Source organism: Emydura macquarii, unplaced genomic scaffold (assembly GCF_026122565.2).
Source record: "Emydura macquarii macquarii isolate MOO-44397 ecotype Brisbane River unplaced genomic scaffold, CSIRO-AGI_Emac_v2 contig_3240, whole genome shotgun sequence".
In the NCBI taxonomy this organism is placed as follows: Eukaryota; Metazoa; Chordata; order Testudines; family Chelidae; genus Emydura; species Emydura macquarii.
Genome location: NW_027133377.1, coordinates 6,815,643 through 6,840,661, shown reverse-complemented (window position 1 = coordinate 6,840,661; position 25,019 = coordinate 6,815,643). Strand labels below are relative to the sequence as shown.

General features: G+C 37.7%; 1 protein-coding gene across 1 annotated transcript in view; it reads left to right on the top strand.

Annotated features, from left to right (window-relative positions):
- ANO3 (anoctamin 3) overlaps window positions 1–22,146 on the top strand; it is a 169,327-nt gene extending 147,181 nt beyond the window's left edge. Inside the window, exons 16-27 of the mRNA XM_067532089.1 lie at window positions 659–799; window positions 1,209–1,373; window positions 1,959–1,995; window positions 6,182–6,293; window positions 8,437–8,494; window positions 9,780–9,877; window positions 13,814–13,959; window positions 14,079–14,231; window positions 15,427–15,574; window positions 20,130–20,210; window positions 21,259–21,364; window positions 21,950–22,146. Of these exons, the coding sequence (XP_067388190.1) occupies window positions 659–799; window positions 1,209–1,373; window positions 1,959–1,995; window positions 6,182–6,293; window positions 8,437–8,494; window positions 9,780–9,877; window positions 13,814–13,959; window positions 14,079–14,231; window positions 15,427–15,574; window positions 20,130–20,210; window positions 21,259–21,364; window positions 21,950–22,132 (1,428 nt within the window). The 3' untranslated portion in view covers window positions 22,133–22,146. The remainder of the gene's footprint in view (window positions 1–658; window positions 800–1,208; window positions 1,374–1,958; window positions 1,996–6,181; window positions 6,294–8,436; window positions 8,495–9,779; window positions 9,878–13,813; window positions 13,960–14,078; window positions 14,232–15,426; window positions 15,575–20,129; window positions 20,211–21,258; window positions 21,365–21,949) is intronic.
- Window positions 22,147–25,019: the final 2,873 nt, after the last annotated feature.

The window sequence follows — 25,019 nt, the reverse complement described above, 5'->3', positions numbered from 1 at the left end:
ACAAATATCAAATAGTTCTACCTTTTTACACATCTCAGAAAATTTCCTCTGTAAATCACAAGTAAATATTGTTGCAATGGAATTTAGGCTACTCACCTCTAGGATAGTGGTTGAAATTTGGTTCAAGGCCCAAAGTCGTCATCTGATCATCAAATTTGGTTCAAGGCCCAAAGTTCAGGCCCAAAGTCATCATCCCTTCATGGCTTTTCTGGAGCCTCTTTGAGATGAGTTGATGTTGTTAGTCTAGTTCCTAATGAAAAGTTTCCACACCACAAAAACCACCACCATAACTGGCACTAATGTACTATTTTCTTAGCAATCTCAGTAGAGAAACCCGTGATTAAATCAACATGGCAACCAAACTCCCCTTCATCCCTGGAGGTTATTCTTCTAATACCTTGGCTGGTGGATATGGGAAAACTTTTACTGCCATGATTTGTGCTGCTCCTGATCTCTGGGTGAATGTAATGACATGTCTCCAAGGTTCTCCAATTCAGTCTCTTTCAAGGGCAGTTATTTGGATATTTGCTTGAAAAATATGTGAAGCACCTTGGGACTAAGGAAGCTATGCAACTGCAAGTCATTATCATTATTGAATGTTTATACTGAATGCCTGATGCTTTGCTACTTAAACTAAAGCACATCTACGTCATTGCAGGAAGAGCTGCGCCCTCAGTTTGAAGCAAAATACTCCCAAGTGGAACGAGTAAATCCCATCACAGGAAAACCTGAACCTTTTCAACCCTTCCCTGATAAACTTAGTCGACTGATGGTGTCTGTCTCAGGAATATTCTTCATGGTAAAGTCATTCTAGACCTTATTCTGATATCACACCAATGTAAATCAGTAGTGATTCCACTAAAATTAATGGAGTTACAAGTGGTATAATGTGTATAAGTGCAATCAGATCAGGAACAATGCTTGTTAATGTTTGGTTGGTTGTTGGTGATTTGGGGTTCTTGGGTGGGAAGGGGGTTATGCCTTTAGAATTTTGTAAAAATATAAATAGTGGGCATTTGTCTTTCTATAGTAACAAAGAATTTTGTTTCAACTGTCTAGTATTTTGTCTCTAGCATAAAACTGCTCCCTGAAACAAATTGGACACTCTCCTTTTTAAAAGCACTCAATAATCTATTGATCATTATTTCAGCTGTTTATTTTAATCAGTATTTTTTCTTCTAATTACACATGCATTTTTCTCACTGCAGATTTCTTTGGTACTCACTGCAGTGTTTGCTGTTGTGGTCTATCGCCTGGTAGCTATGGAACAGTTTGCATCCTTCAAGTGGTATTTTATCAAAAAGTACTGGCAGTTTGCAACATCTGGCACTGGAGTCTGTATCAATTTCATGATCATCATGTCACTTAATGTTGTAAGTTTCAAAACTTTTTAAAAGAGGGATAAGGATTCTAAGTTTTTTAAAAAACTAGTCTATGGCATGCTCAAACTATTTGCAATTCATCATTTGCTATCTAATCTGTGTGATTGGTCACTTAAGTTGCATGGTATTGATCTGTTTTCTGATTGGATGTAGTCCATATTTTACAATGATTCTGAGATGGCTGTAGGAACAGTTCTCATGAAAATATATAATCACAAATATATTAATGTATAAATAGATATCTGCACGAACAGTCACACAGCATTCCATAGACTGAAATATATTTCCATAAATCATTAGATAGATAAAGTCAAACTACGAAGATAAAAATTTAATTGTGTTTGTGGATAATTGGCCAAGAAAAAGAGGGGCTAAAATAAATGATTTTTTTTTCATTGCAAATATTTAAGATCCCTGCAGCTCCTTGCCCTCTCAATTATCTTGCTGTTGTAGGAAACTTGTGTTTCTTTCAGATGCATATTTTTATTCATTTATTTAATAGATATCTGATATTTTAACAATATAAAATCTTTACTATAATTTTCTTATGTCAACTGTTTCTTATTTCTGTTTCAGGTATATGAAAAAGTTGCCTATCTCCTAACAGATTTAGGTAGGTGCATCTTTAATTCTGGCATACTCCTCATCAGATAGATTGTATAACTTTGTATTTCAATAAAAATGGTTTTGATGATTTGATAACATGCATAGTAACATGTCGACTTTTCCCAGACTATTCACTGCAGAGTAAACTATTTTTTGGCATGTGTTAAGAAAAACAAACGGAAAGGGAAAAAAATTGTTGGTCAATGGCCACTAGAGATGGATGCAAACCAAATCCCCAGATCAGATGTCCCCCTTCCTGCCATGTCAGGCCTTAGAGAAGTTTGGATCACAGCTGACCTAACCAGCTGTGGGCCATTTCTAGAAGCCCTCATCCGGCAGTCTGCTTAGTGCAGGGGAAAGCTAATGTCCATATGGAATGCCACTGAATTCAGTGGAGCTCTCCAAGGACTCATGCATTCCCCTCTTCTCCTTCCCCCTGTCCCTGTGTGGATCAGATTGTACAATCAAAGCCTAAATTGTTCCTTCATCTAAATATAAATAACTTATGAGTCCATCTAGCTGTATCTGAATTATTAACATTTTGTGCCCTAGTATCAATTCTTTTTAGTTTTCAAATGTTATCAGGTAAAGTTGGAAGCCTGAAATAATACTGCCTTTTTAAAATCTGCCCCATGGATAAAAAGGGGAGAAGTATCAGGTTAGGATCATGCCACATCTGTGGTTCTCATTAGTGGAAAAAAACTTCCCTCCATTTTCCAGACAAATATTCTGACTAGAGTTGGTGGGACCTGGGATTTCCATTTCATGGAAAATGTCCTGATTTTGACATTTGTTTTCATTCAGAATTGGGCTATGACAAAGAATTCCAAAATTTCCCATGAATTTAAATTAAAAAAAAAATGTAGGGTTAATTGAAATGTTCTATTTAAATTTCAACGTTTAGGGTTCTTTTTAAATATAATGTAATATAATAGTTTGAAAAAAAGCAATATATTCCATCCAAAAATGTGTGAAAGGAATGTTTTTATTTTATCAAAATGCTGTATGAAAAAATTAAACTAAATGTCAAAATTGACACATTCCCACAGAAAGTTTTCGTTTCGGCAAAATGGCATCTTCCACTGGAAAAACATTCCATCAAATTTTCAACCAGCTGTAATTTTGACTCTTTAAAAAAATTAATAATAAAGCTTCCTATCTCTTTTCAGTCATAAAGGATGTGAGCAGGGAGGCTACCTTTTGAATTTAAAACAGGATTCAAATGCAGCACTTAAAATCTGGTGGTGTGTGAATATTTTATCCTTAACATTTCATCTGATGTGGTCTATCCAATTTCATATGATATTGTTGGTTATGCTGTAATTCGCAAAGAGAGTGCAGTCTTTCAGTTTAACAAGCGTCTGAAAGATTTGTATACGTGCAATAATTTAAAGACATTGCGATTCTCCACACAGAGGAGACTACAGAAAAGTTGTAGCTCAAGCGCTTGGTGCCTATGTTTGCCAATGAGACTTTACATAAATCTCCTCTTTGCCTACTAACTGGTAAGTGACCAGGGGCTTGGAAGCACCAACAAAATTTGATAGCCATTGGGCTCATCCAAGTTATTTTATATAAATTTGTGCCCAGTTAAACTCAGATTTTACTCTTGCTGAACTAAATGTTTCCATCAAAGCACTTTGTTGAATATTACAGGAGAATTAGAAAGACCAACAAAGCTTTGATTCACATCCTAGATTTCTATACTACATGAAAAAGTATTTTTGACATCTGGTGTAATAGAGCATCAATTATCCCTTTCATAATATGGCTTCTGGTCCTACAGAAGTAGGTCATGATGATGTAAGTTTTGTTTCCATACATAATAGACTTTGGAAAAGTGCTTATTGTTGAGGAAAGTGTACACAGGTCAGTCACAAGTAAGAATGCTGAAGGCAAGAACTAGTGAGGACAGACCATTCAAATGTATATGGAAGTAGCCAAAAGATGGCAATTTAACTTAACTGAACTTCACAAAGTAATTCCTAAAAATAATATGTCATTCCTGTCTGCAGCTAAAAAAGGACCCCCCCATTTCATTACTGGCCTCTGCACTTTTTGGCATCCACACACAATAACAACTCTCCAAGGTCCAAATGGCCATGCCCTAACTGTAAAACCTAAATGGGCCTACAGTCCCTTACCAAATACTGCCCCAGAAAATTTCCAGTTCTCATGCCAAGACTCTAGGGTGATTCCATGGATACAATCTCACTGGCCTTGGATGATGGGTTGAATTATTGAATTGAAACCAAGTATTCGCCTCCATCTCCCAAAACCCCCACATTAATTTGAGCCCCAGTAGTAGTAGCAACTGTTTCAGAGCAGAAAGGGGCTCTTTGCCCCTGCAGACTCAACACCAGCCAATCTGAGGTCTTTCATAAAGCAGCAGGATAAGCCAATGGTGATAGGCAACAGGATTAATCAATGACAGCCCTTCTAATAAGTATGCCACGCTGCTGGATGACAGACACCCTGCTTACACAATCCAACAGCTGTTTTGAGAATTGATGCCTCTTTCTCAAGACAAACTCCAGTGTGCAGATGCAGGTAAACTGCCCATAGACAAACAGATGGGAGAATGTTCACTCATTCATAACTCCAATTAAAAGTAAATTAAAATAAAACTAAAATGAACTAAAATGTAAAAAACTTCCATTTCCTTGAATGCCATTTCAGTTACAAGAAGCACATTTAAATTCATTGCAATGTTTTCTGGGTTGGACCAGAACACAGTTGGCTACATTTCATCTACGTTAGAATGACTGTTTACTGCCCTATTGTTCCTAGATACTTCCTAAGCTCATTAAAAAAATAAATGGAAGGAAGAAAAAAAACAGTGACTGAATTACTCAGCAGTAACTATTGTGTGTCAACAGGCTGGGATCTTCTAATGAAAGGCAAACCACAGCCTTGTAGTATTAGTTTATGCTGTCCCTAAGTAACCATATTCATTTTAGGGGATTGAATATCTCACCGTGTTAGAAAAGTGCACCCTATCTTAGTTAATTAATTCTGCTTGTTATAGTTAAGCAGCTCATCCCTAGAATCTAAAAAGGTTTCTATTAAAGAACTCAAAGAAAAAAATGCAGTTGTTTTTTCTCTAAAACAATGGGACAACATCTATTTTGAATGTTCCAAATTGTATTAACTGATTTCATGGTGACATATGCTACTTAGGTGCGAAGACACTCAGGTGGTTTTGAATTGTTTAACCATCTACTGTGTACCATAATTAATTTTTAAACAGCAATTTGAAATTTTCATGAACTATGTCAAAATTGCAAATTACAATAATTATGAACCTGTTCTAATTAAGATAACATTCCTGCCTTAAAGAGTCTAAAATCTAGTGACGTGCAAGGAGTGCGAATGAGGAATTAAGTAAAACCTTTGATGATTTGTTATGCATATTTATATTTGTAGTTAAAAAAAATATAAAGGACCAATTAACTCCATCTGCCCCACTTGTCAACTGCCTGACACCTTTGAGGCATTATGACAGAGTTGGGTCTTGGTGAGAGCGTAGTGTCCCTATGAATAAATTCAGGGGAAGATGTTCCCAGACATAAGGAGTAGCATGGAGTAAGACATGAAAATGTTTGTGAGATGCAGATTGAAAAAGGTTGCTTCCAGTTCTGATCATTTCACTGCTTGTCTAGTTTGCCATTGTGTATTGAGCTGCTGATTCTAAGCACTATCATGCACAACTACTGAGAAGAATCAAAGAAACAAGGTGGGTAAGGTAATATCTTTTATTGAACCAACTTCCATTGGTGATAGAGACAAGTTTTTGAACTACACAGAGCTCTTCTTCGGGTCTATGAAATGTATTAAAAGAAGAATCAAGGCATCTCAACATGCCTGAAAGGATTAAAAAGTTCAAGATCAATCTGAATTCAGAAAGAGAGAGCCATCAAAATGGAGAATGGAATTCTCATGGAAAGTTTTTTGATGTTTCACAGTTTAGGAACACCATTTTTTCTTTGTGCATAGAACCAATCTGGTTACAGTTAGGGTAGGAGCTGTGTGACCTTCTAACTGCATACTTTACTGAAGAAAAAAGAAACTTAAAGGGTTACATTAATTTGACCCCTATAATTTGTTCTATAGGAGGCACGTTGACCCTGGAACTCTGTAAGACACTTGCAACGTCATTTCATTTTTAATGTGTACTGTGTCACTCCTTTTAGAGCATCCGAGAACAGACTCTGAATGGGAAAACAGTTTTGCCTTGAAAATGTTCCTCTTCCAGTTTGTCAACTTAAACAGTTCTATCTTTTATATTGCCTTTTTCCTCGGCAGGTAAGTTATTTTTAATCATGATTTTATTCCCTAAGAACAGAGGGAAATGCATACTGAACTCTTACTGCTTGATATTTCATTAGGGTAATATATTAAATTGCTTTAAAGAAAATGTTTTAATGTTATAGTAATTTGAGATGTCAGAACCAGCAAAGTTTGTGCAACTGAGTATAAATTAAAGCCAAAATTGTGGGTATAATTAAGATCTTTAAATCTATATTTAGAAACTATTTAGAAAAAGGTCTGATTTTTTTTTCACAGGTGCTGAGCACCTGCTGTTCCCATTGACATCAACAGGGCCAGATTAGTGCAGGGGCTTTAGGGGCTGCAGCCCAGGGCCTCGGGCTAAGGGGGGGTCCCGCAAAAATAAATCGGGACATCTGGTGAACGGCCCGTTAGGGGAGGTTAGCCCCCGGCTCCACCCCTTCCACGCAAAACCATACCCCTTCCACTCATCTCCCATCAGAGCCCCACCCTTTGTGGCCTGAGCACGAGCCAGGCTGGCTGGCGGGTGGACCCAAGGCTGAGCACCCCAAGCACCCCCAGAACCTGCACCCCAGCGGCCCCGCTCCCCCACTGCCAGAGTGCCCCAGCACCAGGCTTGGACCCAACCCAGCGCCATGTTGGCTAGTCTGCCCCAGTCCCCGGAGAGCCGCCAGCGCACGTCACACTACAGCGCTGACCCACTTTGCCACCAGGCTGGCCGGTCTGGCCCAGGCCCATCCCAGGTGCTCCCTCCAGCTCCCAGAGCACTGCCGGCCAGCGCCGCTGCCCCACCCCCAGAACGCTGCTGTCCTGCACCGCACCATAGCACTGGCTCACCTTGCCCCAGGCTGGCCGATCTGCCCCAGGCCAGCCCGAGTGCTCCTAGCTCCCGCAGTGCTGCCATAAGGGGCCCCACAAAATTAATAGTCTGAGGCCCACAGGAGAGTTAATCTGGCCCTGGACATCAGTAGGGATTGTGGATACTCAACACCTCTGAAAATCAGGCCAGTTATTTAGATACTTAAATACAGATTTGTGTCTAACATGCTGATAAATTTCAAAAGTTGGACCTAGTGCTCCATCCGTTTTTGCCCATCTATCTCCCACTGGTAATGTTTCCTGGAAAACATATCCTGTGAGTAACAAGTGTTGTGTAGTGGTTCGCAGACAGGATTGGGAGCCAGGATTCCTGGAGTCTATTTCTGTACCTGTCGCTAATTCACTGTGTAAGATTGGGCAAGTCTTTTGACCTTGCTTAATTTTCACCATTTTTAAAATAGGTTTGATAATATTTGCCAACCTTACAAGATTGTTGGCAATACTAATTTATTTACATCTACAAAACATTTGAGATCTTTGAATGGAACTGCAAAGTTTTATGATGATGTTTCAGTTGAAGATTGAAAAAATAAAAAACCCTCTGGCTAAGAATATCATATTATTCTATTTAACTATAAACTACTAAACGTACTGAAAAAAGCCACAGGGAATATTATAATCCATGATAATTATATTAGGCACCTCTTTGTGCCATCTGTTTTGTCTTTTATCCTTTTATGTCTTGCTATGTCCAGTAGATACAGAAGTGCCAGTCTTTCATTTCTTTCTTAGGGAAAATTTCCATTGAAGTCTTTGGGAATTTTGCCTGAGCAGGAAATTACATACAGAGCTATTAGAACTGTGAGAAGGATGTATTGTCAATATCTGTTTGTAACAGAGATGGACCTGAAATGCATACTTCATGTCTGAGGCCCCAATCCTGGGGCTGGTTCTGCATGGGCTGATTCCTGTGCTGATCTTCATTGATTTGATGGGTACAATGGTTTGCCTTCCTGGAGCCACTGCAGAATTAGGAGGCTTGAATTTCTAACATCTCAAAGTTCATGGGGAGTGTTAAATGCAAGGCTTTGTTTCTGTACATTATAGGGTTTGGGGGTTATCTGCAAAATGTGGATGTCTATCCCGGGTTGGATTCTGAAACCACACATACACACCTTCCCCTCCAGTGTCAAGGATCTCTCTTAGCATATGGCCTTCATCCACTTATCATCTAAACTATTCATAGTTAACAGATTTGATCAATGGATGAAATTCAACAATTCTAGTAATAAAAATGTTGTTGAAATTTCCAGTAAGAAACAAAAATCTCATTTCACAGATTTGCAGGACGTCCAGGAAAATACAACAAACTTTTTAATAGATGGAGACTGGAAGAGGTAAACAATCCCATTTTTTTTCTTGTAAAATCTCAATGTCCAAAAAGGAAACTCTGGAATGTCTAAAAGACATAAACTATAGTCATGTGGAAGATTTATTATTCCATTAAAGTTCAGTGAGGAAGAACATATCTTTTTTCATAGCAGAGGACTGGAAACCAAAAAATGTGGCTTCCTTTCTGAGCTCTCAGCTTTGCTGTGTTATTTTGGACTAGACACTCATCCCTCTGTGCTTCATTTTCCCTATTTGTGAAAAGAAGGCAGTAAAATTATCCTATCTTACAAGCCTGTTAAGAGGTCTAAATCATTAATATTTGTGAGGACCATTGAGATGGTTGGATGGAAGGCACAACAGAAGTGCAGCCCATTATTGTTGATGGGTTCCTAAATTTGCCCTAGTGTGGGAGTACTTTTTCAAATATTAAAGTCAAAGTTTTCAAGCCTGGGCATATAAAGGTGCTAAACCACACCACCTCCCCTGATTTCAGAGGGAGCTGAGGTTACTCAGCATCTCTGAAAATTAGGCCTCTTCTATTTACGTTCCTAGATATTGATTTAGGAGCCTAACTTTAGACATCCAGTTATTAGATATGATTGCTAACTCATTACCTAATTAAAACACACATTTTTGGCAAATTGAATGGTTTAAGATTTAGAAACGTACAGCTCCAAGTCACTGGTATGAATTCAGCTTCGGTCATTAGAGGTCAAATATTGCTTCATTCTGTTGCATGTTTATTGGCTGATGTGGAACAAGTTGGTGGTACCATCTAGCAGACAAGTGTCCATATCATAGCCGCTGCCCTTTGCAGCAGTTTATGGCAGAAAAATTCAATGGACAGGGAGATTATCCAAAATCTCACTCGAAAAGGTTGTCCCCGTCAGACAGGATTGACTATATTGGGGGCACAATAGCAGAAGAAATAAGCATTAACTTTGTCCATACTGTACTTCTGTAGTTAGCTTAGTTCTACAGGTCTGTCAGTCTGTTACCTCTCAAAAGCATTGAAATTCATTTTAATAACTGTTAAGCAAACCAAAAGAAAAATACACATCGTAGCTGATTTTTCCTAGAAATATCTTTAAATTACATGGGTGAAAGCCGGGGTCCACTGAAGTCAATGGCAAAACTCCTGTTGATTTAAGTGGAGTCAGCATTTTACCCTAGGAACTTAAATATTTCCCATTCATCCAGGCTGCACGTGTGTAAACTAGGGGAATGCTTTAAAATATAAAAGTGTTTTAAAACTATATAGTAATACATAACTTTTCCCTCTCCCTTCAGTGTCATCCTAGTGGCTGTTTGATAGATCTCTGCTTGCAAATGGGAGTTATCATGGTTTTAAAACAAATGTGGAACAACTTCATGGAACTGGGTTATCCGTAAGTTCACTTGTTGAGAGAATTATTTTATAAAAATATGATCATAACCTATGCAATAGTAAGAGAAAAAGGAAAAGTGCCATTTTGCTCTAATGTAGGTGAAGGCAGGATATGGCTTTTAATTGTAAGTCTTCATCAAAACTACTAAGCAAAAGTGGTCCCATAGCATGCAGCTGTACCAGCTACATGGGGGAGCATATGTTCACAAATACATAAAACACAGAATACTAAATTATTTGTTTTAAATCTCTTGTAATTCACACCAGCCCTAACCCCTGTCTTTGTGATACGTGGACCTGAGCACCAAAGTTTGGATCCATATGTGGATCTCAACATTTCCCAAGATCAGGTGTTGAGATCTGAAGATTTGATACAACTCATTATAGAAAGAGAAGACCTCATGCAGAGTTTGGATTTAGATCTACACTTGACTCAGGATATAGAGTTCTGGTTCAGACCCCAAATTTACAACGCAAGTAGTACTACAGACTCTGTTGCAGCATATCAGTTTTTAAAGCAGTTTACACATGCACATAGATTTCAGTGCACTCTGAAAATTATAAGCAGCTTATTTTGGGGGAGGCTGTATTTCTGAAGCCTCTTAAGCAAATGACTGCTAATTTGCATCACAGAATCTACCCAAACTCCTGTTGTGGCATACCCATTTTCAAGAGAATCTCCCTTGCACAGAGAAAATTTTGATTATTAAAATTAGTTCCCTATTTCTGAGGGGTGGTTTCTGAGGAATCCTTTGGCCAGATGATCATAATTTGCACTTCTAGTTGTACCCCGCCCCAATGTGACACAGCAATATTATGGTGGTGTGGTAGTACTGCCAAAGATAAAGCTGAACCAGCATTTCCACTTTAATGGGTGGAAAAAAGTTTGCAAAAAAATTCTATTTTTTTGGGGTTAGAGTATCATTTCAAAATATGTATGGTATATCGTGTACTGCCTGATTTTTCGCTAGCAGTTTGTGGAGGGTATATGTTTGAGGTCTGCTATAACTGTTTTATAAAGGACTATGTGACTACAATTTTTGCAGTGTCTAATATTTCCTTCAGACCGCTCTTTCACAGAAACTACAGCACTTTGAGGAGTGAAACTGAACCTGTGATCCCTTGCTTTGTGTAGATTGGATGAAATGTTGTAGGAAGTTGAAGGTTTTCTGTGTTTATTTTTTATGGTAAATATAAATTACTGTTTTGACCGAAAACAGTATCCTGGAACCACATTAATTAATACTGAATTTACACCAGTCCTTAGCATCAGGCTCTCTGTTACGGGGTGTTTCCTGATGCTCATCACAGCCTCTTTGATCATGCTAACACTGAGTCACAGTTACATACTTTTATTTGATCACAGCTCAGTTTCATTGTTCAGGAAACAGGTGAAGTTCAGGCATCATGATTACATCCATCTAATGCTGCTGCTTGCTACAGTCTTTCATCTACCCTCTAGTTAATTAATGCTATTTTCCTTGACAATATTTCTAAAGTAAAATCTGAATATGCATGTGGATTTTAGAGCACTTTGAAATAACAGCTCTTAAACCAGAAGCTTTGCTTTCAAGGAAATGCTTCCAGAAGGAGTACCTGAAGAATGCAGGTTGAGAGAGCAACTAATATGCCCAGCGCACATTCTCGGAAATCTGCATAGAGCATGACTCAGACTCAGTTCATGAGTACTGCTGGGTTCAGTGGCCCCACCATACCACCTCAAGTCTACAGTTATTCTGGCAGCAGTAGGCCTATGAACCTCTGGTTTGCAACACAATCCTAATCCTGAGCACTTGCACTTTGGCACATCAGTTTCTCTTCAACTATTTTGCAGTTCCAGACTTTACCCTGACACCTTTTTTATATGTTGCTTTCCTCAAAGAGGCAGTGGGTGCTAAATCCAGAGTTCCATTCCATGCAGGTGATAGCAAATTGGGAAGGATAAGAGCTCCCAGTGTGAGCAAAAAAAAAAAAAGTTATAAGAACCATGAAATGTTCGTCATGTAAATTTTTTGAGGGGCAGACGCTCTGTATCAGAAACCTCTTACTCACATGACCTCAGATTTGGACCACTACGCTTACCGCAGATCTCCCACATAACATAGCAATTTTCTAGACAGTATGAGGAAGCATGTGGATTTTAGAGCACTTAATAAAGTTGGCTGTTAAACAGTAAGCTAGGCTTCACATTAACTAGAGTAGTGCCACTGTCCCACTATAAAACAATCATTGCTCTGTGATCAAAAAAAGATTCCTCTCACCAGGTTCTTATTTTGTAGTGTTATACTTTAAAAACACAACTGGGGGAGCACAAAAGTGCAATTTGAGGAAACCTCATAAAACTCTGCTCCCCTCCCCGATAGGATGGATGCTGTAAATAAAGTAAAAGGAATGTAAGTGATCTGTCTGTCTAAAATAACTATTTCAAGAAGACTTTTTCCTTGTTATTGCATTTCATATGCTGTAAGCTTGTTGTTCCCAGGTACTGCATTCGCTGCAGCTCAGCAAGAAAGCTTTATGGAGTACTTGAGCCTTTTGCATTGTTTCATGTTTAAAAATTAATTATCTTTCACAACCTATCTTAAACAGCACTGTGCAGCTTCTAACAAGAACTGGGCCAAGATTTTTGTACATAATTTTTAAGACGTGCATAATATACTGTATTGCTTATGATACATCAAATTATAGTCTAGTCAGAGTGCCAATCTTGAAACCCTGTCCAAAAAGCTGTGTTCTGTATGTGCCAGCAACCTAATAAATATGTTTGGGGCACTATTCAGTTGCTGCTAGACCAAACACTGAATAGCACAAAGGTACACAGCGTGTTAGGCTTCCTTTCTTCCCAGTTCAGCAGTACCTTAACTTCTTTATCTAGCAAATATTTGAGAACAGGCTTCTTAATTATTTTCCCTTTCACGAAGCTATAGTCTGGACATTTAGACAAGGCCTTTGTTTATCTTTGAGACCTTTTCAGCAGCAAAAGAAAGGAGGTGCCAAAGAATAAACTGGATTTAGAAATGGATAACAGCAGGTTGACAAAGCTAATAGAAAACACTTTCGGGCATCAGTCCCTTTTTAATGAAGCGTGGATTTTGCCTCCCTAAAGTGTATATTCAAGTGACTTCCAAATGAGAACGTACAATTGCAGTCTCTGATTTCCTGCTGCCCAAATTGAAATAGTACTTGCGTAACCATTTTCATCTGAGAAGCTTTTTAACAGTCTTTAGCTGTTTATTATTCACAACTTCCCTGTGAAATAACCATTGCACAGCATCATAAGGGCTGGTCACAATCCTGCCTTATGTTGGTAGTTTCAACAAAACCTTGTTAAAGACACATAAGACACATAAAGAAAATAATATTCTTTAATAAGTACTCTTTCAAGAAGGCTCTGTAATTTTAAAAACATCTTCTGAGGTTTGTTCATTGAAAACAGCATACACTTGTGCTCTAGCATCTTTGGTGACCGGCACTCTTAATATGATTTATCATTCATTAGATTACACTTGTTAAACTAAAGTAATGAACAATATCCTTTATATTCCCACCCACCCAATAACAGGGGTTTCCTATCCTTTTTTGTTCACCCATCCAGGAGGAGTGAGTGCTCCTGCAGAACAGATCTAAGACTCACACCAGCATAAGGGGCCCAGCAGTGCCTAAAGTGCCACTTAAATCATAAGTAACCCCTTAATATGAGGCTTAAATTGTGTGTAAGGTCTTGTAAAGGCTTTCTGCTCTGGCTTAAATTTCTTCTTCTAAGAGTATTGTAGCATACTCTTGAGAAGGTATCTCTACAGGCATGAATGCGGTAGCTTGGAACAGTTCAAAATAGGCCTACGGTACTAACTCAGGATGATATCAGTGAATGTTGTAAATTCTTGAACTGGCGCTGCCAATGATATCACAAGCTCCGTGAACTGTCTGTCTAATGTAGGTTACTACAGAACTGGTGGTCACGACGCAAGATCAAGAAAGGAGGGCAATTATTGGAGCATAAAATTTCACTACCTCAATGGGAAAAAGATTGGAATCTGCAGCCCATGAATCTCCACGGTCTAATGGATGAGTACTTAGAGATGGGTGAGCAAATTTACAAGAGAGATGCCATTTTTTTAAAGGAAATCAGCAGCAGTTCTAAAGCTTTTCCTTTTTAAGGCTGCGTTATGTTTCCATTTTCTAATCTGGCAATCTGTTGTTAGTTTTACAGTTTGGCTTTACCACCATCTTCGTTGCTGCCTTCCCACTGGCACCTCTCCTGGCATTGCTTAACAATATCATTGAAATAAGACTAGATGCTTACAAGTTTGTTACACAGTGGAGGAGACCTATGCCTGCAAGAGCAACAGATATCGGTAAGAGAGAATAATTATGATGCACAGTCACCGTAATGCCAGCTCATGTTTTATTCTCTTAAACTGCTAATGCCAAGAAAAGTTTAAAAATCAGTGAAAGGAAGGGAGTATAACAGGTTAATCACAAATATCAACAATGACTAAAATGTTAAACAATAGGAATCTAAAGTTAGGATTTAAAACCTAAATAAATGACCTCATTTTTCGAAAGTACTGAGCATCCACAATTCCCAGTGACATACTGTGGTGAGCTCTTTGGGAACCAGAGCTACTTATTCAGGTGCCAAAGGGTGGTTTTAAAGGCCCATCTTTAGGCTACTTTTTAAAAAAAACTCTAGGCCTAAAATGATATCCAAAATTACTGAATATCAATGGACTTTCAAGGCAGAAGTTCTATGATGTTTAAGGGCTAAACTGACTCCTGGCATAAACAGATGAGACTCTTTGGCCATAAGTAGTATTAAACTGGATTTAAGTCTCTTTTCGCCACTTTTTAGTTGTTTATACTTTGGCCTTGGTAACACTTCCTGGTTATACTTTTGGCACCCTGTTAATGAGGTTTGACTTTACAGAGAAGGAGGCCTGCTACACTGCAGATGTACTATTGATATATAATAGAGAATGCTCGGGAAGCAGTGATGTTAATACACAGCTGTGAGGATTCTCTGGGACAGATTGATAGTACATCTCAAATCACCCTGTTGAGTAACTCAGGTTTATTGATGGTGTCAGCTTGTGTTGTATTAACAGGAATTTCTAAACTTTCTGCTTGATCTAAAAGGGACTGTAAGTAGGAGACAATATATGTGCCCCATACAGTTAAGAAACAGTCACAATAAAATTTTTCTTCCCTACTGATCTCCATTGTAACAATTCTTTGTTTCCGCCACTGGCCAGTCCTCATCTTCACTCTCTTGAAAAGACTGTCCTTTTGAGTTTTATATCCTTACAATGTAATATTTTTTAAATGATACCTCAGATTTGGGGGCTAGGGGTTACAAAACTAGAAAGGACCTATTGTCTGAATCTAGTTCAGACACAGCCCATAATGGCAGAGTTCTTGGGAAGTTTCAATTAATCGTAGTCTGGATCTGAACATACCTTTTTTAGCACAATGATTGTGTTTCTCAGTAAACAAGAAAAATAATATAAAGAGAATGTCCTTATTTTTTTGATTGATTCTTCTTTATTCTAGGTATCTGGTATGGAATCCTTGAAGGAATTGGAGTCCTGGCTGTCATCACTAATGCCTTTGTTATTGCAATTACTTCTGATTATATCCCACGTTTTGTCTATGCATACAAATATGGCCCTTGTACAGATGAAGGATACAGACAGGAAAAGTAATTCAGATGTTTTCTATGTATACTCTTTTTTTTTTTTTCCCACTAACCTAACTTTATCTTGCAGTGGAAGTGCATTTTCCCCCACTGTCCTTCCTGCATTTTGTATATTGGATCAGTAGTATTTGCCTTTTATAGATACATAAACCTAACTGTATCATCTAGTTTCCTAAGCAACTTCTGCAGTGGTGCCTACTTAAAATAAAATCATGATTTTTTCTTTAAAATCCCTTCATCATAGTGAAATACGGTGAATGGTTTAAACATGAACAGAGGAGATGAATGGGACAATTGAGAAATGCACATAGGCTCATGTAAAATTTAAGTATATAAAAACAAAAATTGATATCTGTAGTGTGTTAGCAGTTTGGCCATGCACCCGTAATTTGTATAATTAATTATAGCAGTGGGGAAAATGTGAAATGAACAAAGGCCTGTTAGTCACAAAAGTTACAGCACTAGATTTTTAAAGTGCTTGTGATCATGAGCCCCAAGTCAGAAAAAGGATAAAATTGTATTTCACATGGGGAAGAGGGTCTCAAAAACTTTCAGTATCTTTAAAGTTGTTTTGTTTCTGAAATAAATAATCAAACAAGATGAAGAAGGGCACAGAATACTAAGAATTGCAGCATCAGTCAATGCTTGGTAAAGTATATGTCTGTATGATAGAAAAAGTTAAAGTTCCCAGAACCATTTTTTACATATAGCCCTAATTTTTTAGAGTGACTCATGATTTTGGGACTCATTTTTAGGGTGCTGAAATTGAGACATTTTAAAGGGGGCAGGTGCTCAAATTTGAAGCTGTCAGCTCAAGCAGCCAGATAGTGAGGAACCCAAAATCAGCATTCTAGAAAATTTAGACTTTAACCTTTCATTTTAGTGGGGTCTGGTTTACTAGTAGACAGAAAGTATTACAAGGTCATAGCATCATAGAAATGTAGGGCTGGAAGGGAACTCAAGAGTCAACAAGTCCAGCCCCCTGCACTGAGGCAGGACTAAGTAAGCCTAGACCACCCTGGGCAGGTGTTTATCTAACTTGCTCTTAAAAATCTCCAGGGATGGAGGTTCCACAACCTGCCTTGGAAACCTAATCCAGAATTTAACTACCCTTATCGTTAGAAAGTTTTTCCTACTATCTAACCTAAATCTCCTTTGCTGCCCATTACCTTTTGTCCTACCTGCAATGGACATGGAGAACAAATGATCACCATCCTCTTTACAACAGATCTTAACATGTTTGAGGAGGAAACTGACAACAGTTTTCAGTCTTCTTTTCTCAAGACTAAATGTGCCTAGCTTTTTTTAACCTTCCCCATAAGTTAGGTTTTCTTAAAAAAAAAAAAAAAAAAACTATCATCATTTTTCTTGCTCTCCTCTGGACTCTCCCCAATTTGTCCACATCTTTCTTTAAGTATGGCACCCAGAACTGGACACAGTAATCCAGCTGAGGCCTCACCAGTGCCAAGTAGAGTGGGACAGTTACCTTCCATGTCTTAGATAAAACTCCTGTTAATATACTTCAGAATGACATAAGCCTTTTTCACAACTGCATCACATTGTTGATTCATATTGGGTTAGTGATCCACTAAAGCCCACAGATCGTTTTCAGCAGTACTACCACCTAGCTAGTTATTTTGTAGTTGTACTTTGCACTTATCTTTATTGAATTTCATCTTGTTGATTTCCGACCAATTCTCCAGTTTGTCAAGGTCTTTTTGAATTCTAATCCTGTGTTCCAAAGTGCTTGAAATCCTTCTCAGTTTGGAGTCTGTGAATTTTATAAGCATGCTCTCCAGTCTGCTATCAAAGTCAATAATGAAAATATTGAATAGTACTGGATCCAGGACTGACCACTGTGGGGCCCCACTAGACACACCCTCCCAGTTTGACATGGCAGATGGGAACAGTGGTCCACCTGTTCCAATATCTTGTCTTGAGATAGACCAGTCCCAGATACTTCAGAGGAAAGTGCTAGGACTCCGTGTTGGATAACTATAGAATAACTTGCCTTAGGCCCTTAGGCAGTTAATGGCTGACTTATGCCCATGAAACCCTGAAAATGTTTATCCTACCTAATGTAACTGTGGTTATTCTTATTATTCACATAAATGTCTAATTTGTTTCATCTTCCCAAGTTCTTGGCCTTGTGGCAATGAGTTCCACAGGTTGATGAGTACAGTGATTACTATCTTATGGCAGTGAGTGCCACAAGTTAATTACATATCTATGGTCAGTAGTCTGTTCAACTTTACTGTGATATAAAGTGACCAGCATGACATGAATTTTGGCTTGTGTGACTGTTCATCAGAATGGGCCATGTTGAGATAGCCAGCTAAAAATAAGCCAAGGGCAATGAGAGCTGCAATTCACAGATCGTAGCAATTTACTGTCATTTCCTCCTAAAGTAATGGCATTGAAGTTTCCAGAATCCATTATTTCCTCTCTGTTCCTGTAGCGAGATGGGTCACACAAGTCAACCTGAGGGCTCAAGTCACAGCAGTAAAATTTTTGCCACTGGAATTTATTCCTTAACATTCAGGTTTTAGCCTTTGGGGAAGTTTGTTTGGTCTCATCCATCACCCATGACAAAAATAGAAGGGGTGAAATTTGAAATGAAAAAGTTGTCTATTTCACTGATCAGAGTTCACTGTGCTCAAATTGGTTCATCATTTAAGTGCTCATTAAAAGTCATGACTAGCTAGCAAGTTGTTTGTCTTTGTTTAGTATTCATAGCATTCTAAAATGCTATCTGACAACTTATTTTACTGTTCTTTGGCTTGAGAGCTACTCATTCAATAGGGGGTATGATAAGACTAACTTTGTAAATATATTTCATGATTTTATTAGAGTCTTTCTTATTTTATAGTTTTTTTTTGTGATTTAAAAATGTCATTGATGCAACAGCAGCAATTAATACCCCCTTGTTCCTAGGATAAGACTTTGTTTTAACTTTCTTTCATTCTTTATAGTTTCATCCTGCTCGGTTTCTTCTGCACGGTCAGAATTTTCCTCCTCCTTGTCCTTTTTGGCCTTTGTCATCATTGGTGGGGGGCGGAGATAGGTAGGGGGTGGATAGACTAGATTCTGGTCTCACTAGATTTGATAGACAATCCTTATAAATCACTGCTGCATTGGATGTTGCTGCTAACGCACATGCTAGCCCTGGTTGGTTGATGTCCCTTCTCATTAGTGAATGAGAATATATTTTTTCTCCATTCCCATTCAGTCACCTTCTATTTCGACATCAAAAAGGGAAGGTTCATGTTTATGATTATCATTTCCTTATTTAAAAATTTGTTTTGAGTCTTGTAAACATAATTTTTATGTCCATTTAGGAGATGTAACAGCTTGGCAGGAAAGGCACTGCTTTCATATTCCTCCCTTGGGGATGCCACTTAATATGCACTTACTTTTGTCTCACAAAGTCCCAAAGCCATTCAAGTCACAGTGAATTCAGTGGGAGTCTTACTATAGTCTACAATGGGAGCTGGACCATGCTTCATGATAGCAAGTGCCTCACTAAAATTATGCCACAGCTCATTCTCATTAACTTACACACCACGGTGCAGTAGGAGGAGACAAAAGCTATTTGTAAAGGCTTTTGAACATGTAGCTTTTCAGAGGAACAAATTGTGATATTCGGTGAGGATGACAATGGGCTTTCAGTTTAAAAGAAAACTAACAAAATGATTTTTGGTACATATGTTGCAGTATCTTGGAATAGTAGGGAGTTACCTTTTAAAGACATTTTTAATATCTCAGATTAAAGGACATTAATTTTTCTTGCTCTTCCGTATCTTTTGTTAAATCCTCCTTGCCTTTCAGGAGACTCTTCTTAACCAAAACTGATTTAAGTAGCAAGGGTGGATTTTCTTAGGAAGAATAGATAGTTCTGATTTTTTCAGTGACATATATAGCCTTTCAACTCTAGGGTCATCAGTCAGTATGTGTATGTGATTTCTGCCAGTAATGACCAAAAATTGTTGCTATCAGATGGCTCCTTGCCATGTGTGAAAAGCAGTTTAGTGGTTTCCATTTTGTTCAAAGTGGGTAAGAGTGGGATCATAAAAGTCACCATCACATTGGCACCATTAGTCCCCATTATTGACAAACTCTGAAAGGAAATTTAATTGCACTTAATCTCCATAAAGGTGGTCCTTCTGGGGTTAGGTATTTTGGTAGTACATTGTGGAGAACCTTGGCTACTGGTTGGCTTGGCTGTTGGCTTGGCTTGCTACTGCTTGACTATTGACTGTTGTACCTCTTGGGTGGATAAATAGTGAAAATCAGCATCCAACTCCTTTTGAATGCAAAAAATTCATTTTAGAAATATTAGTGTGAGGGTTTATCCCTGAAACATCCATTGACTTTATGGGACTCTTTCAGATAAAAATCTTGCCACTAAAAATAATACAGGCCAATCTGAAAGGCATACCATAATCCTGGACATTCATTGGTGATGGCAGGAGATGTGTGAAACATGTTTTGTATGTATAATTTACGATAAACAGTTGCTGTCTGCAGAAAATATTGATATTGTGTCTTCTCCTTTCAGATGTTTAAAGGGATATGTCAACAGTAGTTTATCAGTATTTGATTTGAGTGAGCTTGGTATGGGATACTCAGGATACTGCAGGTATGTGTTAAAAGCACAACTGGTTTATCTCTATTGGGATGCTCCTTGTTCTTTGAGAATATTTGTTTCTAATGGAAATTAAAAATCTATAACTCGAGGGTTTAAGTTATTCTCTGGAGATAGTTTCTTTTATTATTTTGGTCTATTAGCATTTCCTTATGAGTTTGTTTGATATAGAAGTTTCATCACTCTATGGGGAAGCAGTGTGGCCTAGCGGATAGAGCACCGAACTGGGATTCAGGAGAGAAAATCTGGGTTCTGTTCTTGGTTCTTTCAGTGGTTTACTGTGTGAACTTGGGCAAGTCTTTTCAGGTCTCTACGCCTCAGTTTCCCCATCTGTAAAATGAGGGACCTTGAGATTACAGATGAAAAGTCCCATATTAAGAGCACTCAGTATTATTATTATGCTTCTGGTTTAAATCCAGCCCAGAATTTGCTGTCAGTGGGAGTTATGCAGACAGAATGAGTAAAAGGTATGCAGCAGAAACCCACAATGCAGACTGAAGAGAACTTTTTCCTTTAATTTAACAAAGCTGTGCAGTGTTTGCAACAAAACTCGTAACAAGTGAAACACATCCAGTTTCAAGTTTACTAGAATTGACACTTAGCTTAGGCTGACTGAGACATTCCAGAAGTAAATCAAATGAACCTAGGCCTAGTTTTGAGGAGATTCACTTGAACTTGAAACTCAAAGTGAATCAGGAGGGTTCCACTTATCAAAGTGAAGAAATATGCTTGCCTGACCCCTTTTGAAATGAAACCACTATGTTAAGTTCAGCCCTATTCAGTACTTACATGCATTGTGCATCATTTTCCTCCCATTTTTATTTAATAGTTCCTGACATATAGTTATCATGCATCCTTAAGCATTTGTATTTAGAATGAATAATTTTCATTCCTTTATTCCTCATTCTCTAGTCATATTCTAACTCCCCACATCATTTTTTGTGACTCTTTGTTCCAGAACCCCTGTAATAATGTGTTGATGAGATCATTTGCAGGATTTCAGGAGTGTTCTTCCCAAAGGACATTTTTCTTTGTGTTACAGATATCGAGACTACAGAGCACCACCCTGGAGTTCGGCTCCTTATGAGTTCACCTTGCAGTTCTGGCATGTGCTAGCTGCGCGGCTGGCTTTCATTATAGTATTTGAGGTTAGTCACGGATTAGGAGAGAAATGCTACTACTTCTGCTGTTCCACCTGTTTAAAGGTCTACATCAGATATCCTACAGTGGGCCCATAAACAAACTACTGGTTAGCATCATAGACTAGGTGATTACACCTTATGCTCTATGCAGAGACAACAAAGAGCTGGGTATGTTAGAAAATGCCAGTCAGCTGCCTCATGCTGAGAAACTGTGTTGAGGAAGTTTGCACAAATTCTACAGACTGTTCCTAGAACTTCATTTCCTCTCTACAAACTCATCTGGCATGTAGATATCAGTCAAATCTTCTTGGAGCTATCGAAAAAGAAAGAGTAAGTCTTGACTGTGCATTAAGCTCAGTTCATTGGGACTTAGTTTTATTTTTAGGAAGTTGCTACTTAGTTCCTGTTATATTGTCCTAGGTTGCTTATATGACGGGTTGCTTTAGAAACGTCTGGCATTGCATTTGTTGTTTGCATCATGAGTCAAATCCTGGTCTCACTTTTTGACATTGACTTTAGTGGCACTAGAATTTGGCCCTAAACGGAACACGTAAACATCTTTGAATAAATTATTTCTTTTTTTATTTTCAGCACCTTGTTTTTGGAATAAAGTCTTTCATTGCCTACCTGATCCCAGACATGCCCAAAGACTTGTGTGACAGAATGAGAAGAGAGAAGTATTTAGTCCAGGAAATGATGTATGAGGCTGAACTAGAGCATTTGCAGAGAGAGCGGAAAAAGAATGGGAAACAATATCACCACGAATGGCCTTAGTTGATACCAATATAGCAACAAAAACTTCAAATGAAAATTGACTAGTACAGGTCTCAAATGAAGCTAGATCTGGCAACAAGGAGCAGCATGTATCTATGCTGCTGTTGGGAAATATATTAGCAGGCTTTGCTGAGTATTGGAAAATTACATGCTTCCAATGAAGAAAATGAATAGCCATATCTGTCACTGGTTTCTGGTCAACACCAGGAGTTGCTATCAGTTCATGAGAAAGTGCAATGAGGGGTTGAGCACTTGGACACACCAGTAAAAAGAAGTTGCAATGAATTTTCATGTTATTCATCACATCATCAACAGCGTAATGAAAATAAATACATTACCTGTAAAACTTTCATATTAATGGCATGACTAAAACGTAAGTTATATGCTATCTGCTACTTCTATAGCTTTTGATTGCTCAATTGAAGTTGTAATGCCTATGGGGGGGTGGGGAAACAAGTCTGATTAATTGTTGCTGTTGTGACCATAAATTGATGTTCATGATCCTTCAGACTAACTGTTTGTCAGGTTTGTTCTAGTCTCTTGGTGAGATTGTGGATGTGGTCCTGAGCTAAAAAGGGATCACAAATATACTATGCAGTTCAAGATTTGCACATCGCTTCTCATTCATCCATCTTTATAGGTAAAGCCAAAAATTCTAAATTCAAAGAAAAATCAGTTCCATTGAAAGAATACTTCAATGCATTGCCCGTATTGCCGCTATATTTGAAAAGAAATGTGGCTATTTGAATTGTCTTGCTATCTTTATATGCAAAAAGGCCATCTCCACATACTTCCAGACTACATGAATAATCATTTTCATGCTAAATGTAGCATGCAGATGAATCTGTGTCAATATTATTTTCTGTTTGATCTACCTGGACAGTGATTCTATGACTTCATAAAATGTTGACTTGAAATGTTCTATTGCAGTGCAAATAATTTCATTCTAGATATATAGTTAACTATTTACAGTATGCAAGCTACTGTCATTTATGCAGATATAGATCAAATATACAGTATAACATCATGACTTGCTTGTTCAGGGAAGGAAAAGCAGAGCATTGAATAACAGTGCTCTGTCTATTCCAGTAATGTGCATTCTTTATCTTGGGCTAAATAAATCAAAGCATGGAAAAATATATGTATATTACTGTTAGAATTTGATTTTTTTCTGCTTTTATGCCTTCTTGGGATAATATTTTTTCAAATTCAGCATAGAAAGTAAGTATTCTCCTAGAGAATTGAACTTCAGTTTTCACAGCCAGGATATGGCAATGTCAGTGCTGATTATAGTCATGAAATTGTCTTTATTTCTAATATTTCATAATATGGGAGAAATTAAGTACTAAACTAAAACAAGTGTGCAAGAGCCCCTTGTGGAAAAGAGGGGTAGGGGGCAAATTTGTCCCACTTCTCTTTTGTACAGTTTTTAAAAGTGGTTCTTATTTCTAGCAGATGAAAAGAAGTAAAAGAAAAAAAAACAAAGATAATTTGCTTCAGTTTTAAGACTCATGTTAGGATACAACAAAGCGCAGTAACTATAGCACATATAAATTCTAGCATCAACCTTAAGGATAAAACTGCAGTGAAATCACTTGTCGACCACAGACAATGAGAAGAGCTGAAGTTTTACTTCTCAGAATACCTTATTTAGGTAAAGAATATAACTTGCACAAATAAAAAATGTATCTTATTTTATTATTTCAATACCAGTGAAAGAGGACTTTTTCATATGAACATTTATTTTAATGTACCTATCTATGGGCCTGATCCAAAACCCATTAAAATAGAAAGACTTCTGTTGTCTTAATTGGGCCTTGCATCTGACCCTTACTGAGGTTTACTGAGTTCTTTATTAATGAGAATTTCCAGTTCTTTCTGACCAGACAAAACTGCCTAGGTTTCCACAATTTGGGCAACAGTGGGGGGTCTAATAAAAATGTATTAGCCAAAAATTCCACAGCACTAGTTCTGAAGAACTCAGACTCTCCCATTCTTCCATTCAAGAAGAAGGATTTCCATTCTACTCTGTTAACACTGTATTCTCAGTGTCACATGATTCTTAATAAGAAATCTTTGATGTGCTACAGTTCTGTGCTTAAGACATCTGTATTGTCTGGTTTAATGTATTAATTATCCAGCTTGTATAACATCCTAGTTTAGTTTTATACATTAACTACTATAGGGTCACAAATGATATCTCTTTTAATGTTTTATCTAAATGCAAAATGCCTTGGCTGGATCAAGGCAGGACTGATAGAAATTTAGCCAAAAAATTGGAAGAATGATTAATATTTCTACTTGTGCTTTCTTCAATCTGATGGTATTTTCACATATCACTATATAGCTGGAAGAATTCCAATTGGGTATTCAAAATAAAGAAATACAAAAAGAAAATGTTTTTTGTAATAAAGTATGGTCTTGAATTTGAAGATGTATAGTATTTCAGTTTTGAAATATAAAAGTACATTAGAGAGGAATAAATAAATCTGACATTGTTCAGTTAATTTAATGCACTGGGAAATCACAAGAACTTCTGGAGAAATACTGTGTGTTTTTGTTCCTTTGTTTCTGTAGTGTATCAACAATGTGTAAATTTATAATTCTGCTAGATTTCATTTAGTGTGGTATTTGCATAAAATGCAAATTATCTTATCAAGATATAAGGCACACTCTGTCCTCAGGAATTATGTATTACGTGAATGCTGATGACCTATATTTTCATATTGTAGATATTTGTCTTTCCAAACCAATGACCAGTATAAATGGCTTGTCTCCCAAAGCTGCAGGGCTTCAGAACGTAGCATCTGTGCAAAAATACTTTAGATCATTGCTGATCTAGTCTATAATAACTTTGTTCTATGCATGTACCTTAAGAGCAACTGCA